Raw genomic sequence first — 14,950 nt, 5'->3', positions numbered from 1 at the left:
GCTGGGACCTGGGGGGATCCCTGCAGGGGAGGGGCCGTCAGCCCAGGCTCTTACCGCTCTTCAGCCAGGATGCCCACGGAGAGGGATGCCAACGCCGTCACTGCCTCCACTTCTTCTGCATCGGCCCCTGGCACCCTGTGCACCCAGGAGTCTGGACGGGAGGCCAGGCGCTGCATGCAGCCCCAGTATTCACCTGGGCAAGAAGCTGATTCAGAAGCGTCAGGGATACGAGGCCCCCCACCTGCCAGCCACGTGTCCTAGACTGGCACTGAGGCTGCACATCTCAGGCCAAGGGCCCCAGAGTAGCAGGCGTGTCTGCAGCATGGGGTCAGTTCTCAGCTGCCTCCACCTCCACACAACACCCTCCCCAACTTGATCCCCACAACCCTGAGAAAGTGAGGGTTCAACGTGCTGTGAGGAGCCCTCACAAAGCCCAGGCCACTCCCCCACCCCTACGGCTGACCCTTTCCCATGGGTATAGGGTTCCCGTGAGCACCATCTGGGCCTCTTTCCCCTGGATGGGGTCTGCGTCACAGTGACCTCATAGAGCCCTGAGTCCCAGCCTGCTGGAGCGCAGGGTCCCCCTCAATGCTCAGCCAAGCACAGGACAGGGGAGGTGGGAAGGACACAGGAGGGAGAGCTGAGCCAATACTGCAGCCGCTCTGTGTGGCCGTCGGAAGTCACTTATCTGCCCAGGGCTCCCGCTGCCCTATCTAGACCATGGACATGACCATCTTGCCTACTGTTGTGAGAAAGAATGTCCACGGAACATGCCCAGCACAGAGCCTGGCCAGCTCTGTGGGGCTCCATGCCCAGCATGGCAGCGCCTTCAGTGTCAATGCATGGCCCTGTGCTGAGCCCAGATGTGGGAAATCTGCTTTATTCATTTTTGTATCCCTAGCATAGGTCATGGGGCATCCCTAGTGGCTCAGACGGTAAAGAATATTCCTGCAATGCAGAAGGCCCAGGTTTGATCCCTAGGTCAGGAAGATCCCTTGGAGGAGGAAATGGCAACCCATTTCAGTATTCTTGCCTGGAGAATTCCATGGGCAGAGGAGCCTGGAGGGCTACAGTCCATGGAGTCTCAAACAAGTGGACACGACTGAACAACTAACACACACACACACACACACACACACACACACACACTCACTCACTCACTCACTCACTCACTCTACACAGATCATGGGTAGCATATAAAGTGCTCCACAGATGCTGAGCTGAAGTTGAAAATTTAAAGTGCTTTCCAAATGTGGGGTTAACCTAGGACACAGCTCCCAAAGCAGGTAGAGTTCCTAAGACGCTGTGGCCAGAACTGAGGGTCAGGGTGGGAACCAGCACTTCCACAAACGAGGCCTGAGTGCTGCTGGGGGCAGGGCCCTGGCCTAGGGCAGCAGCTGGGGAAGGGAAGCCAGTCCTGCCTGGTCCCCACTGTCTGCCGGTCCCTGCTAGGTCCATCTGGAAGCCTCTGAGGGTATTCACCTGTGGGGGCACCTGCCCCTCATTACTATGGGGTACTTTACAGAATGCCTACTCCGATGCAGCAGCAGCTCCCCTGGGCTGGCTGGGGTTGGAAGACCTGGGGCTCTGGTCCCTGGGGGCAACAGACCCCAGAGTTTTCCCCAAGTCTGGGGTCAGCAGTGTCCTCTCTCCACACTCACTGTGCACTCGGATCACAGCTTCCAGGGAGCGGATGGCATTGAGGTTGGGTTTCTGCTTCCAGCCTTCTTCTGAGAGGGGATCCACCTACAGAAGAAAGCATGCATCAGTTGCCTGCCTCGCAGGGACCCACAGGCCCAGCTCTCTCCCACCCCGGGGCCCTCGCTTTCCAGGCTCAGATAGGCATATGCTCCTGGCTCTGCCTGGGGCAGGGGACGCTGACCTGAGGTCTGACCCAGAGAAGAGGCATCCACTCTGTTCCCCTCAGTCCAGGCCTGGCCACCCCCACCCTGCCCATCTGCAAGCCCCCAGGGAGGCGCCCCAACTGCCTGCCCCTTGGGGTGCTCCTGGGAAAACTGGACTGCCTGCCCCACAGCTGCATGGATCAAGGGTGGGCACCTCACCTTGTTGCCCAGAAGCGCAGCCACGCAGGCCTCGGAGGCATCACAGATGGCTGTGAGGTCATGGCCCCCCTCCAGGGCCAGCACCACCGCACCTCCAGCCAAGCTCATGAGCTGCTGTGTCATGTACCCAAAGCCTGCATGGTGGGTGAGAGGGTTAGGAGGGGCCGGGGCGGGGGGGGGAAGCCCTCTCTACCTCTGTTATTTCCCTGCTCGGCTCCTCCCTGAGAAAGAGTGACTCGGGGGACAAATCTCTACTTTACCAATGGCTTTCACATGGAACCCCCTGTAAATCTTACTAGTGTGCCTCACTGAATGTTCAGTGAGGTTAAGGGTAGCTAGTAAGTGACAGGGCGAGGACTCGAACCCGGGGTAGGGACTCCAGCCCATGTCTTTTCCGCTGAGACACACCATATTCCTCCCTGTCCTCCAGGCTCAGCACTGCTGAGTGGGCTCCCTCTGTTCTGAGAACTCTGCTCCTCCCCATCCACCCCCGCCCAGCCTGGGAAGGACACAGTCAGGGTGGGAGAAGTCCTCTGACCGAGCCTCCAGTCTGCAGGACTTGAGTCCCCAGGTGTGACTTAGGCCTTGCTCGATGAACTGACCTGGCCTGTGCATGATCCCCGTCCCATGCTCATGGCCCTGGGCCAGCCACTGTCACCTCCCTGTTGACTTGGGCAGCGCTGCCCACCCCCCCGGCCCAGCCTTCATGCCCTTGCCGCCCCCCTAGCCGGGGCCCTCCTTACACTTGGCAGAAACATGGTAGCCACCCAGTGGGGGCGGGTGACCCTCGGCAGCATCAAACCCAGCCGACACCAGGACCAGGTCCGGAGAGAACTCCCGGGCGATGGGCATCACAACTATCCTGTGTGCGGGGAAGGGGGGCTCACAGGCTGTGCAGGGCCGCCCGGCAGCAGAGGTGGAGGGCCCTGCCTGGGGCCAGTCCTCTCCCACTAACTCTACGGGGGAGCACCCTACTTTCAGGACTCCCAGCAGGATGAGCAGATACCTCTGGCTTCTCGACCTTGGCCCACCATCCATGTCCCTGGTACAGCCTAAGGACTCAGCCACCCAGGGCTCTTAACTGGCAAGAGGCAGGAAGGAACCAAGGATGAGGGGATGAAAGAGGAGCCGGTGCACTGTGTTCAGTGGGGAGTGGTGGGCAGGGCCACAGGGAAGGGGCAGGTTACTAAAGCCTCAGGGCAACACCGGAAACACTTGGCACTCAGCTGCCACCTGCTTAGGACTGAGTCGGCCACACGTCACCACTCACCACCTAAGAGCTGACCAGGGCAACAGATCTTCTGAGGTCCTGGGCCACCAGATCCATGCTCATCCTTTGCACCTGCCGGCTCCTCACAGCTACCTCCCTCCACCGCTCATTCCTCACCCAACCCTAGGTCCACTTTGCTGTCCTTCAAGACCCTGGGTGCACAGATGCCAGGAACCCCAGCCCAGGGTTCCTACAAAATTAACTCTCATTAAGAATACTCCAGAAAAGTATACAGAGACCTATTTCCAGGCTTCCCTTTCTCCAAATGGAGTCTAGGAACCCCCAGAGAGAAATACACAACAGCTCCTGAGCCAAGTCCCCCTTACAGAATGGCTTTGCTTAAGCAACGACCCCAATATGGATATCACCTGCTTGTTTTCCCTCCTCCTCCACAGTTTAGGCTTCTCAGCTCCTATGCAAAGTCCGCCTCCTCCAGGCAGCTTTCTTCGCCTTAACATAGCAGCTCTGCTGCTCACTCCCCCAGACTGTCTCCCTGCACTCAGCTCAACACTGGCTCTTGGTAACGTGTGACATTATAAAGTACGCCTTGACCTTTTCAGTCTGTTTTCCTGTCTCCCCACAGGGACTGGATGCCCCTAGAGTCTAGCGTAACCATGCCTTTCCCTGTGTCTCAGTCCACAGGCCCACTCCAGGGCTGGCTTATAATGACAGTGGCTGGCTTATAGTGATTAGATGAGGACGAGCTGACAAGCCACCCGATCACCTCCAAACTGGTGCTGCTGTAAAAGGGGAAGAGAGGAGGGCCCTGCTGGGCCAGGCCTCCTCTGGGCCCCTAGTGAGCTTACCTGAAGGCAGCCAGGTACTCAGGATCCCCCATGGGAGGGTCAAGACCTCCAGCCCAGGCCACGTTGACATTGAAGCCCTCACCGCTGCCAGCTCCCACCTGGAACACAGGAGGCAGGAGAGATGTGAAGAGAGTAGTGTCCCGGGAGCAGAACCCCTGGATGTCAGTGCTACAAGAGCAGCTCATGCAGCCCCTTCACTTCCGAATGTAGAAACGGAGGATCCGAGAGGCTCAGCAGCCTACCCAGGATCACACAGCTAGCTGTGACAGAGACAGTTAGGGCTACTCGTGAGAGTGAGCAGGCCGGAAGATGGGGTTACCTCATCCACAGCCCCACTGCCAGGGAAGAAGTTGCCGTCGTCATGGCGATGAAGGGAGATGTACAGCACATTGGGGTCCTGGTAGAAGGTCTGCTGGGTGCCGTTGCCATGGTGAACATCCTGTGGAGGGAGATGGGCAGTGAATTAGGGCAGGTCTGAAAACAGAGAGATGGGGGCTTGGACAGGCTGGAAAGGTCTCCAGGTCAGTGGCCATTGTGAAGGTCGGGAGTCTAGACCTGGGGGTGAGAACACGGGGGCTCCTAGAGTTAAACTGTCAAGGGACCCATGGGTGTTCAGATATGTACATAACACTCTGGGTGGGGGTGATGATAACATGAGGCCCGGAAGGGGAGGAGCTGCACCGAGGGCAGGCCAGCCAGAGCCAGAGGGAGAGTATGTGTTGGGGGAGGGTGAGTGCCAGGAGAGGGAAAAGTCCAGGGTCACACATCAGGAACCCTTACTACTGCGTTTTGCTCAAGGTCAGGGTGTGATGCAAGCGATGGAAACCACGCTCCATTACAGAGGGGCTAGGACAACGAGGCCCAGCCCCATCCTCAGAGGAGCGCCGAGCACCGCCCCCAGGCTCCTGCTTGGCCTGGGAACGCGAAGGTGGACTGCGCATGCGCACAAGTGTGGCCTGTTCCTTCTGCGCTGGAACATCCCTTAAGTAGATGTGAATACGAAGTGGTTAAACACAGGTGCTCCAGGGCTAAGGGGCCTCAGGTCTCAGGGCTTACAAGGTGTACGGCTGTGTACAGGTTAACCTAACCCCTGTGTGATGACTTCCCTCATCTGTAAACCAGGGCAGAGTCAGGATTAAATATGTGATGTGTGAAACCATCAGTGTCTGGATGAGAAGGGCTGACTCATTGGAAAAGACCCTGATGCTGGGAAAGATTGCGGGCAGGAGGAGAAGGGGACGACAGAGGATGAGATGGCTGGGTGGCATCACCGACTCGATGGACATGGGTTTGGGTGGACTCCGGGAGTTGGTGACGGACAGGGAGGCCTGGCGTGCTGCGGTTCACGGGGTTGCAAAGAGTTGGACACGAGTGAGCGACTGAACTGAACTGAGGCTGATGTTATGTGCTATTATTGGCACTCTCACTACCTGCAGGGGAAAAGCAGAAGTGACCAGATCTACAGAGGGAAGCCAACAGAGGCCCAAAGTTAGCATTCAGATGGCTCCTCCCCTGTGGGAGCCGGTTATGGCTGAGCCCTTCCCACAGGCCAACTCCTCCGGGCCTCCCAAAGGCCCCGTGATGGGGGCACTCTCTGCACCCACGTTTACACACAGGGAAACCGAGGCTCGGGAAGGCGAATGCAGAACTAGGCGGGACACAAAGCCTCGTCTCGGGTCGCCAGGCTCAGGGCTCTTTCCACAGGGCTCTCGGACCTGCAGGGGCCAGGAGCTGGGACCTACCCAGTCCACAATGAGGATCTTGCTGGCCTTGCCCTGCTGTTGTAGCTGCCGGCAGGCGATGGCCACTGAATTGAAGAAGCAGAAGCCCCTGAGAGGAAAAGACAAGAGGTCGTGCCAGCCCGTTCCCTCCCCGTGCCACCCCCACTCCCACTCCACCTGTCTCCAGCCCAGCCCCAGAAGGCTAACAGGAAGGAGGGGCCAACCAAGGACCCTCCCCAACAGGAGGGCCGTGAGGGCCTGCCCCCCACTCCAGCCCATCTAGGCCTCCCCGGGCCTTACATGGCTGTGGAATGGTCTGCATGGTGTCCTGGGGGCCGAACCACAGCAAAACCATTCTGGAAACAGAAAGAATGCTTGTCAACCGAACAGCCAACTGTCTGCCCCACACCTCCACGAAGCCGTCCCCCAGCCGCAGGCTCTTCCCCTGAGAAGGGACTACAAGACAGTATGACTGACCAAGGGGCCCTCTGCTGACCCCCAGGCCGTGAACACAGAAACTCCCATCCTGGGGGCTCCTGGCTGTTATCACTTTGTAATAATAGCTATTATATTGGGCAAAATCTATGTGCTTGCCACTGTGCTAAGCACAGGGTAAACACTGGATTTCACTCGCACAACGTTCTGAGGTAAATGTTACCTAATCTTCATAACATCTTCATAAGATAAACATTGTGATTATCTGGTTTACAGACAGGAGAAACCTGGAGCCTCAGGTGGATTTAATATTAATAACTCATGCGAAGTTGCCTGATAGCAGAGCCAAGACTTGGGCCATGAGCTCCCAAACAGAGGGGGCTCAACACAAGCTCGCATAAGGTGCCAAGCCCAGGGCAAACAAGCATGGGTGTCAGCCCAGTGTGTAAAACTTCAGCATCACAAAGGGCCACTCTGCCAGTGCACGGGGCCCTGGAGAGGCTCCACGACTTGCCTGCGGTCACACAGCAAATATGTTAACTGACCCCGCATGAGCATGGGCCTGCCTCTCTTAGAGACCACAGGACCAGGGGCCCAGTGACTTGATTCCTCAGCAGGTAACGTGAGCCTAGGATTCAGATCTCATCTGGGTCCCCAGAGCTTTCGGTGTCCCTCCCGAAACCCTGTGGTGATCTCCAGGAATGCCATGCTGGGGGCTGGGTCTGCCTTCCCTGCTGCCTGTCCCCTGCCTCCTTCCTCCGTGACTCACCCACCCTCCACTCGAGCCTCCTACCTTTAGCTCACGGGAGGCCACTTTGAAGGCGAGGTCGGTGACACTGCCAGCAGCCCAGCGGGCCGCATTGGAGGAGTGCAGCTCATTCCAGATGGTGTCGGTGTCCACCTGTGGGGGCCAGAGTCAAGGCCCGCCTCACCCACGGCCTCCCACAGGAGCCAGGGCCTCAGGGGCAGTGCCCACCCCATGGCTAGGACCCCAGGGGCAGGGAGCTGGGCAGATGGCTGCCTCCCCCATGCCCCACCGCCCAAAGGCAAGGCCTCCCGTGTCCCCCAGTCCCAGCACAGCTTCTTCCCAGCTTCAGTCCACATCACCAGCCCGCACCTGGCCAGCACTCTGCTGGCAGCAGCGCGCCTGCCCCCCCAGTCAGAGGAGGGGGCATGGCGTTACCTGGGCGGGACTTGGGGTTTGGGCCTGGAGGGGGTTTTAAGCCCCCGCTGACTCTGCTCAGGCCCTCGGGATGGTCGGAGCTCGAGGGGCCGTCTGCACCACTGTCTTCCACTCAGGGCCCCTAGCCCAGGCTGGGAGGCCCCCCAAACCCAGTCCCTGGGCCTCAAGGCTAGGGAGGGGCCGGGGGGCGTGATGGGGAGATGGGGAGGGCGAGGCGGACCGAGAGAGGCGAGGAAGGCAGAGAGAGTCGCAAGAGGCTGGAGAAAGAGAGAAAGACAGAGACAGAGAGGGAGAGGAGGGAGGAGAAAACAGAAGCAACAACAGTTGGAAAAATCAGAAAGTGGCAAGAAATGGGAAGTTGTGAACAGGGCGCTGACCGGCTCCCACACAGCCTCCCAGAGACAGTTCCCATCCCTCCAGGACTAGGCCTCCGTCCCCTACTCCACATGCCCAGCCAGGAAACCACCACGGGGACATTTTGAAGTGAGGAAGGGCACTGCCAGGAGGCAGAAGTCCCCAGGCAGAGTGAGAAGGAGCAGGGAAAGCTAGGGCATCAGAGGGACATGCCTGGGTCTCCAAGGATGCCAGAGGCACCCCACAGCCCCGGGCCGGGTGGCCTGGAGGCCAGCGTGCTCTCAGAGGGAGATGAGCCCAAGCCCCAGGCTCAGCCCTGCTCTCTCAAGCCTCCTCAACCTCCACCAGAGGCCTTCGAAGTGCAAGGCAAGGGGCTCTACACTCAGGAGGACACACCCACCAACGAGGAGCTTCTAGCCGGCAGAGGGGGCACTAGGGGAAAGCCCCGGCCCACTGGGCCCAGCAGGACCACCGAAACAAGCAGGCAGGGGCTGGGCCTGGGGGAGTTGGGAGGGAGGAGGTCTGGAGAGCCTGCACACTTACCCCAACGCCACCACAAGGCAGCATCACGAACATCCGCTGTGCCAGGAGGCCTGCAGGGAGAGGCCCAGGTGCATGAACTGAACCCGCTCAGCCTCTGGCCCAGCCCGGAGCAGGGGGTCCCTGAGAAGAGGGCTGGGAAGGGCTGGCAGGGAGGGGTGGAGGTGGGCAGCAGAGGAACCAGGGGCAGCACAGGGGTGCCTGGATGCTAAAGGGACAAGCTCTATAGCGCAAAGACTAGAGCACAGAAGGATGCTCGGGCTGAGTGAGCCAGTGGCATGGGGCAGGGGGAGTCTGGGGGCCCCTACCTGCTAGCTTCCCATTGTCCAGTTTGAGGCGGCTGAGCGGGTTGGTGCCGTAGAGGAGTACGTGCCGCTCAGAGTGCACCGACTGCAGCTCCTCCAGGGAGGCCTTCCGGCCCCGGAGAGACTGAGGAAGGACCCACAGAGCCCCTGAGCCTCTGCTTTGGGCAGCCCTCTCCTGCCATTCCCACCACCCAGACTGGCTCCAGGCCCTCCTAGCTCCTTCCCTCCCACAGCCCTCACGCACTCTAACCCCAAAGCCCCCACCTGCCTCCTCACCTCACACTGGCTCCGGAGCCCCCGTTCCAGCAGCCGGGACCAGATGCTCTGGATACGGCCCGCGTGCTCCGGGTGCCTGCTGTTGTCCCCACAGGAGCACTGGTGCTTCAGCATCACCGAGTCATAGACCAGCCCTGCGGGGAGTGGGCTCGGGGGTCAGGGCCCCGGGGAGCCCCAGACACACCCCACACAGTCCCCCATGCCCCGTCCTACCCCATGGCGCCTGCACACACACCCCTAGCTCCTTACCCAGGCAGCCTCGGGCACCTCACCCACATACCCCCCAGCCCCAACCTACACAACTGCCACATACTACTGCCTTCCCGACTCACTGACCTTCCTCATGTGGCCCAAGGATCATAACCTCAAGAGCTTGGAGCCTAACAAAGGGAGGCCTGAGGCTGGGGGCTCGCCTGGATATGATGACCCAATAGGAGCCCCAGACCTGGGAGCTGGGAAGCCCACAGAGACACCGGGCCATGTGACAAGACAGATGTGGCTTGGGGAAATTCAAATGGGGGAAAATGAATAACCACCTAACTGCTCAACCAGTAAGAAACGTTTACACTAAAATACTATGATGACACACTATAAATTCTCATTTTCAGGGCTTCCCTGGTGGCTCAGTGGTCACGAATCTGCCTGCCAATGCAGGGGACATGGGTTTGGTCCTTGGTCTGGGAAGATCCCACATGCCAAGGAGCAGCTGAGCGTATGTGCCAGAACTGCTGAGCCTGCGCTCCGCAGCAACAGAAGCCACTGCAATGGGGAACCCACACCCCGCAACTGGGGAGCAGCCTCCACTCACCGCAGCTAGAGGAAAGCCTGCACAGCAGTGAAGACCCAGGACAGCCAAAAATAATAGATGACATCATTACTTTTTGAAATCTCGCTTTTAAAGGTTGATTATATCACAAAGTATTCATAATGTGTAAACTGAATAGCGTATACAATGTAGCCACAAAACGCAGTGTCTATAGGATTTATACGTGTGGCCAGAACGAAGACTGGCCTGAAATACGGCAGCATTTACGAGGGGTTGCCTCTGGGTGATGGGATACTGGCTCGTGATTTTTGTTATGAATTTAAAGGTCACACCTGTATTTTTTTCTTTCCTTGTTTAATATTTATTGATTTGGCTGCACCAGGTCTTCATTGTGGCCTGCAGCGTGTGAATTCTTAGCTGCAGCATGTGGGGTCTAGTTCCCTAAAGATCGGACCTGGGGCCCCTGCACTGAGAGCATGGAGTCCTAGCCACCGCACCGCCAAGGAAGTCCCCTGGCTGGTGGTGTTTTTCCTGTTCTTATGCTTTTCTATTATTTTTCAAATTTCTAAAATGCTCGTGAGTTCTTCTCACAAGCAGAGCAACAATGTAATTTCTGAAAGGCCTGAATTAATTGTCAGGAGACCTGAATTCTTAGCCTGGCCTGACTGCCAGCCAGCTTCCCCTTGATTTCCCGAGCCTGGGTCTCCTTAACTGTAACATGGATACAACCACCTGCTCCATGGGACACTAGGTAGACCTCCTCAGACTAAGAAAGGGCTCTGTGCTCTCGAAACATGTCCAGAGTGAATTATGACACAGGGAATTATGGAATCCCCTCCGAGCCCCCGTGTGCCCCGGCCTCTTCCTCCTGCCCTCTAATCCAAGCCTTACCCGTGGTGAAGGGCAGGGTCCGGGCAGGGGTCTCTGAGCTGGGCAGGATACGGGCCTGGCTGGCGGGCTCTGGGGTCGGCAGCGAGGCAGGTGCGGCCGGGGACGACTGAGCCCTGGACAGGGGCCGGTGACTGCCCGGGGCCAGGGGAAGCAGCATGGAGTCTCCAGTGGCTCCTCGGGGGAGCCGCCCAGCCAGCCGCTGCTGCTCCCAGAGGAACACCTGAGGGACACAGGGGGCCTCAGGCTCTAGGTTCTCAGACCCTGCTCCATTCGCCTCTGCCCACAGCCAAGAAACTTCCCGTCAGGCCCCTCTTCTGCAGAAGCCTCTGACCCTGCCGCCCAGCTGGGCATTGAGTCTCTGAGCTCCCTGCCCATATACTCCCCCAAAGATCTGCAGCCCAAACTGACCACCCCATTCCACCAGCACTCCCTGAGCCCTCGAGACCCCAACACCAGAACTAGGGTGAGGGGCCTCAGGTTGGCTCTGACCAGGATCTCCTCCTGGTCTCCGAGGACTACCCACTGCCCGAGGACACAGGGGCCTGTGCGAGCCGCCGCACTCTGTGCACTGTTACCACATCTTATGGGCTGAGCTGTGTCCCTTCCCACCTTGTATTTAGGATGGGACACCCAGTCCCCTCAGAACGTGACCTGATCGGAGACAGGGTTTTCACAGAGGTACTCAAGTTAAAATGAGGTCATCAGGGTAAGCTCCAATATGATTCTTGTCCTTATAAACAGGGGAAGTCGGCATACAGACGTGGACAGAAGACAACGTGCAGACCCAGGGAGAAGGCGGCCATCCACAAGCCGAGGGAAGAGGCCTTCCTTCACAGGGCTCAGAGGGAGCCAACCCACCAACACCCCGGTTTCAGACCTCTAGCCTCCAGAACTGTGGGGAAAGGAACACCTGCTGTTTCAGGCACACATTTTGTAGTACTTGTTACATGAGCCCCAGCAAATGAAGACTCCACAGCTTGACTCGTGCAGCTGAAGGGCCAAGCCCGGCTCTGCCCCACCTCCTGCCCTAGCACCTTCCTGGAAACAGCACTAACAGTCACGGGGGGAAGTCCTACAGCGGGGGTGCGTGGGGCTCCATGTGCCAGTCTCACCACTGGAAAGGCACATGGCTTCACCCTGAGGCTGGAAGGCTGCTGGAGGTGCACACATGTATGTGTGTGTGAATGCACGTATGCACGTGTGTGAATGCATGTATGCCTGCGTGTGTGTCTGTCTGTACCTCAGTGTGGGTTTGGCAGAGGAACCATGGTCCTAGAGTTGTCCCCTGCACTGACATCCCATCTCCCTCCCTTCCACCATTACCAGGCCCCAGAGTCTCCTGACTCTACCTTCCAAGAGGCCCCTGGGCCCGACCATACCTGCTGGTGCTGCTGGAGAGGAACAGGGCCTCTGGCCTCCTGCTGCCCATGACTGGACTCCCTATGTTCCAGGCCATCATCCCGCAGCGGCCCCACGCTCCCACTGTCCGTCTCGAGGTCCTCAGCTGAGGGTATCTGCCGCAGTCGGGGCTTCTCACTCGGCTTGGCTGACCTCTGGGGTGGGGGAGATGACTACTGAGGAGACTTGCTTTGGCACAGGGCGTGAGGTGGGGAGTGGTGGTCGGGGCCAGATCGTCCTGCATCCCGCTGGGACTCTAGTGGCCACACAGCCCTGGGCCCCACACATCCCCTCTCTGGCCCTGCCCCTCCTGAGTCTCCCTTCTTTCACCCCAGTTCAGCCACCCCTCACTGCCTCCCCTACCCCGTTCCCCTCACCTTGATCAGCTGGACGTGAGGTTTGAGCCGCTCCAGGCGGGGCTGCAGGGGGCCCAGCAGTGAGGGGGCAGTGGCGCTTGGGGGCAGGGGCTCTGAGCGGGTCCGGCTCAGTGGCCGGTGGAGGCCTGATCCAGAGGGCCGCTCGGTGGTCAGTAAGGACTGGGCAAAGTGGAAGGGCAGTGGCCCAAGCCCGGGCACTGGAAAGAATGGGGTGGGGGGCATAAGGAGGGGACCACAAGGAAGAGTGGAGGGAAGCCAGGGTTGGGGGGTGAGGCGAGCCAGGGACTCAGCAGCAAGACGCACAGGAGGATGGGACCCTGGCCATGCTTGGCCCTCGGCAGGGTACTGGGATCCAGCCCTTCTGGAGAAGCTGGGACTCACCAGTCAGCAGAGGGGTGTGAGACACTGAGGGATCCAGGAGGAGAATGGGCTGCAGGCGAGAGGGCAGGGGGCCCCCAGCCTCGGGCTCCAGGCCATGGGGCAGGAAGAGGTGAGCATGGGGGTTCCCCAGGACTGGGCCCCGAGGGCCCAGAGTCGCATGGGTCCTGCGGTCACCATCAGCCTGGAGGAGAGTGGGGGAACATCACTGGCGAGAAGACCCCGGAGGGGAGGACAGTGAAGGCCAGGGGCGGGGTGTAGGAGAAGGGATGGAGAGATCTCGGGTGTTTGGGGGAGGGCGCCTCAGCCACTCACCCTGGCAGGGGCGGGCAGCCCCAGTGTGATTGTGGGCAGCAAGGCGAGCGGGGCCAGAGAGGTCTCCTGCAGCCGCAGCCGCTGGCCCAAGTGCGCCTGCCACGGGAGCAGGGCAGGGGTCACCGGTTCCAGACCTTCACCCCCAGGCACACATTCCCCGGAGCCCCCCCGAAGCTTGGGCTGGGGCTGCCCAGATGCTGAAGCCCCAGCCTGGCCAGGCTGCCTGCTGAGGGCCGCCGAGCCCCAGAGATGCCCCGGGGCGCCCAGCCTGCCAAGGCCTTACCTCGGAGCCCAGGACGGGGTTGGGGCCATGCTCGCTGTCGTTGGGGGAGCTGCACCCTGATGCCGGCGTGCTGCTACTACTAGGGGAGGAGTCTGAGGGTTGGGGAGAGGGGGGTGCTCAGTTAGGAGCCAAGAGTGGCTTAGGAGGGGGCCAGGAACAAGCCCCTTCCGCGGTGGGTGGGCTCTGCTTCCTGCTTTCTCCCCAGCAGGACAGGAAGGCCATCACCAGCCTCCAGCACTTCTGAACACTTGGTTTTTTTAAGATGCCCCTCCTTTTGGGCAGACGTCAGATTAGCCAATGGAGCAGGAGCTGGGTTCTGCCCCAACTCACCCCTTGGCAAGTGTGTAGGCCACCCTGTGACAACCACCCACCGGAGCCCTGGGGGAGGGCACCAGGCCTGCCCGCCACCCACCCACCCTGCCGGGCCTCACCGCCAAGGGTCTCTGCTGGCCGCCGACGGAGGCTGGGAGGGGCGCTCTCCTTCCGCAGTAGCGGGTTCTTCCTCCGCTCCAGGGACTTCTTGGGCTTGTAGCGCAGCTTCAGGTTGGGCTCGGAGACTGCAGGAGTGCCGGGATCACTCGGTGCACGCCCACCCCTAAGCCTTCCCTTCCAACCTTCTCTGAGACAGACAGGAGAAGGAAGTACCCCCTCCCTGACCCTCCCCCAAGGCTCTTCCCCCTTAGCCCCTCTGGAGATCCCTGCTGGCCTGTCCACGCACCTGTCTTGCGCAGAGGGAAGTGTTCTGGGGGGTCGCAAGGCAGGCTGGGAACAGGAGGCAGGAAGCTGCCGAGCATGGAACGGGCAGCTCCCTCCGTCTCCAAGGGCTCGAGAGTTCTGCGGAGTGAGCACCAAGGCTGCTTCAGAGGGGCAGGGATGCCCAGAGGCGTAGCAGCCATCTCCTTCCACCCTTTGGGACCTGCCGGGGGAGGCAGCGGGGCTTCCCAGGTGGCGCTAGTGGTAAAGAACCCTCCTGCCAATGCAGGAGACATGAGATGTGGGTTCGATTCCTGGGTTGGGAAGATGCCCTGGAGGTGGGCACGGCAACCTACTCCAGTATTCTTGCCTGGAGAATCCCATGGACAGAGGAGCCTGGCGGGCTACAGTCCATGGGGTCACAAAGAGTCGGACACGACTGAAGCGACTTAGGATGCAGGCATGCTGGAGTGGCGGCGGCCAGCAGGGCCAGGCGGAGTGCATGGCCAGTAGGAACAGGGGCCATCTCCAGGGGGCAGTACTGGGCCACCCATCCTGATCTGTCCTTAGGAGCCAGGGTCCCAGACACAAAGGGAGGAAGCTGTTCTAGGAATCTGGATATTTCTGTGCTTAGGGGAAAATACAGAGGAGAAAGCCAGCGTGGTGTGCGTGAGAGAGTGTATGTGGGGGGAGGAGAGGCTTGTAGGGAAGAAGGGCCTCAGGCGGGGTGAGGCGAGATAATTAAAGGCCAGAGGAGAGCAGGTATCAGCTGGGAGAGAGGGTCGGAGAGGCACTAGGATTAGAGGTGAGGGGTGAGGATTAGGTGAAGGGCACCTGAGAGCAGCGGTCTGCGTGTGCTGTGTGCTCATTGGCGGACATCCGGAGGGGGGCGTGGC

General features: G+C 59.8%; 1 protein-coding gene across 7 annotated transcripts in view; it reads right to left on the bottom strand.

Moving 5' to 3' along the window:
* Positions 1-14,950, bottom strand: part of HDAC7 (histone deacetylase 7) — a 37,231-nt gene that overhangs the window by 1,305 nt on the left and 20,976 nt on the right. For 4 of the 7 annotated variants that reach the window (XM_069580903.1, XM_069580898.1, XM_069580899.1 and 1 more), the window contains 20 exons: positions 14,080-14,195; positions 13,793-13,918; positions 13,362-13,453; positions 13,079-13,174; positions 12,767-12,947; positions 12,386-12,582; positions 11,990-12,163; positions 10,611-10,830; positions 8,954-9,087; positions 8,681-8,801; positions 8,376-8,425; positions 7,089-7,196; positions 6,161-6,216; positions 5,882-5,969; positions 4,459-4,578; positions 4,140-4,237; positions 2,807-2,925; positions 2,064-2,197; positions 1,662-1,746; positions 55-193 (listed from right to left, as the gene is read on the bottom strand). In XM_069580903.1, coding sequence (XP_069437004.1) covers positions 55-193; positions 1,662-1,746; positions 2,064-2,197; positions 2,807-2,925; positions 4,140-4,237; positions 4,459-4,578; positions 5,882-5,969; positions 6,161-6,216; positions 7,089-7,196; positions 8,376-8,425; positions 8,681-8,801; positions 8,954-9,087; positions 10,611-10,830; positions 11,990-12,163; positions 12,386-12,582; positions 12,767-12,947; positions 13,079-13,174; positions 13,362-13,453; positions 13,793-13,918; positions 14,080-14,195 — 2,454 coding nt within the window. The remainder of the gene's footprint in view (positions 1-54; positions 194-1,661; positions 1,747-2,063; positions 2,198-2,806; positions 2,926-4,139; positions 4,238-4,458; positions 4,579-5,881; positions 5,970-6,160; positions 6,217-7,088; positions 7,197-8,375; positions 8,426-8,680; positions 8,802-8,953; positions 9,088-10,610; positions 10,831-11,989; positions 12,164-12,385; positions 12,583-12,766; positions 12,948-13,078; positions 13,175-13,361; positions 13,454-13,792; positions 13,919-14,079; positions 14,196-14,950) is intronic. The other 3 variants (XM_069580904.1, XM_069580901.1, XM_069580902.1) reach the window with 1 other exon arrangement.

Source organism: Ovis canadensis, chromosome 3 (genome assembly GCF_042477335.2).
Source record: "Ovis canadensis isolate MfBH-ARS-UI-01 breed Bighorn chromosome 3, ARS-UI_OviCan_v2, whole genome shotgun sequence".
NCBI classification, from domain to species: Eukaryota; Metazoa; Chordata; class Mammalia; order Artiodactyla; family Bovidae; genus Ovis; species Ovis canadensis.
The sequence above is the reverse complement of the archived record's forward strand: the minus strand, read 5'-3'. Positions and strand labels throughout refer to the sequence as shown.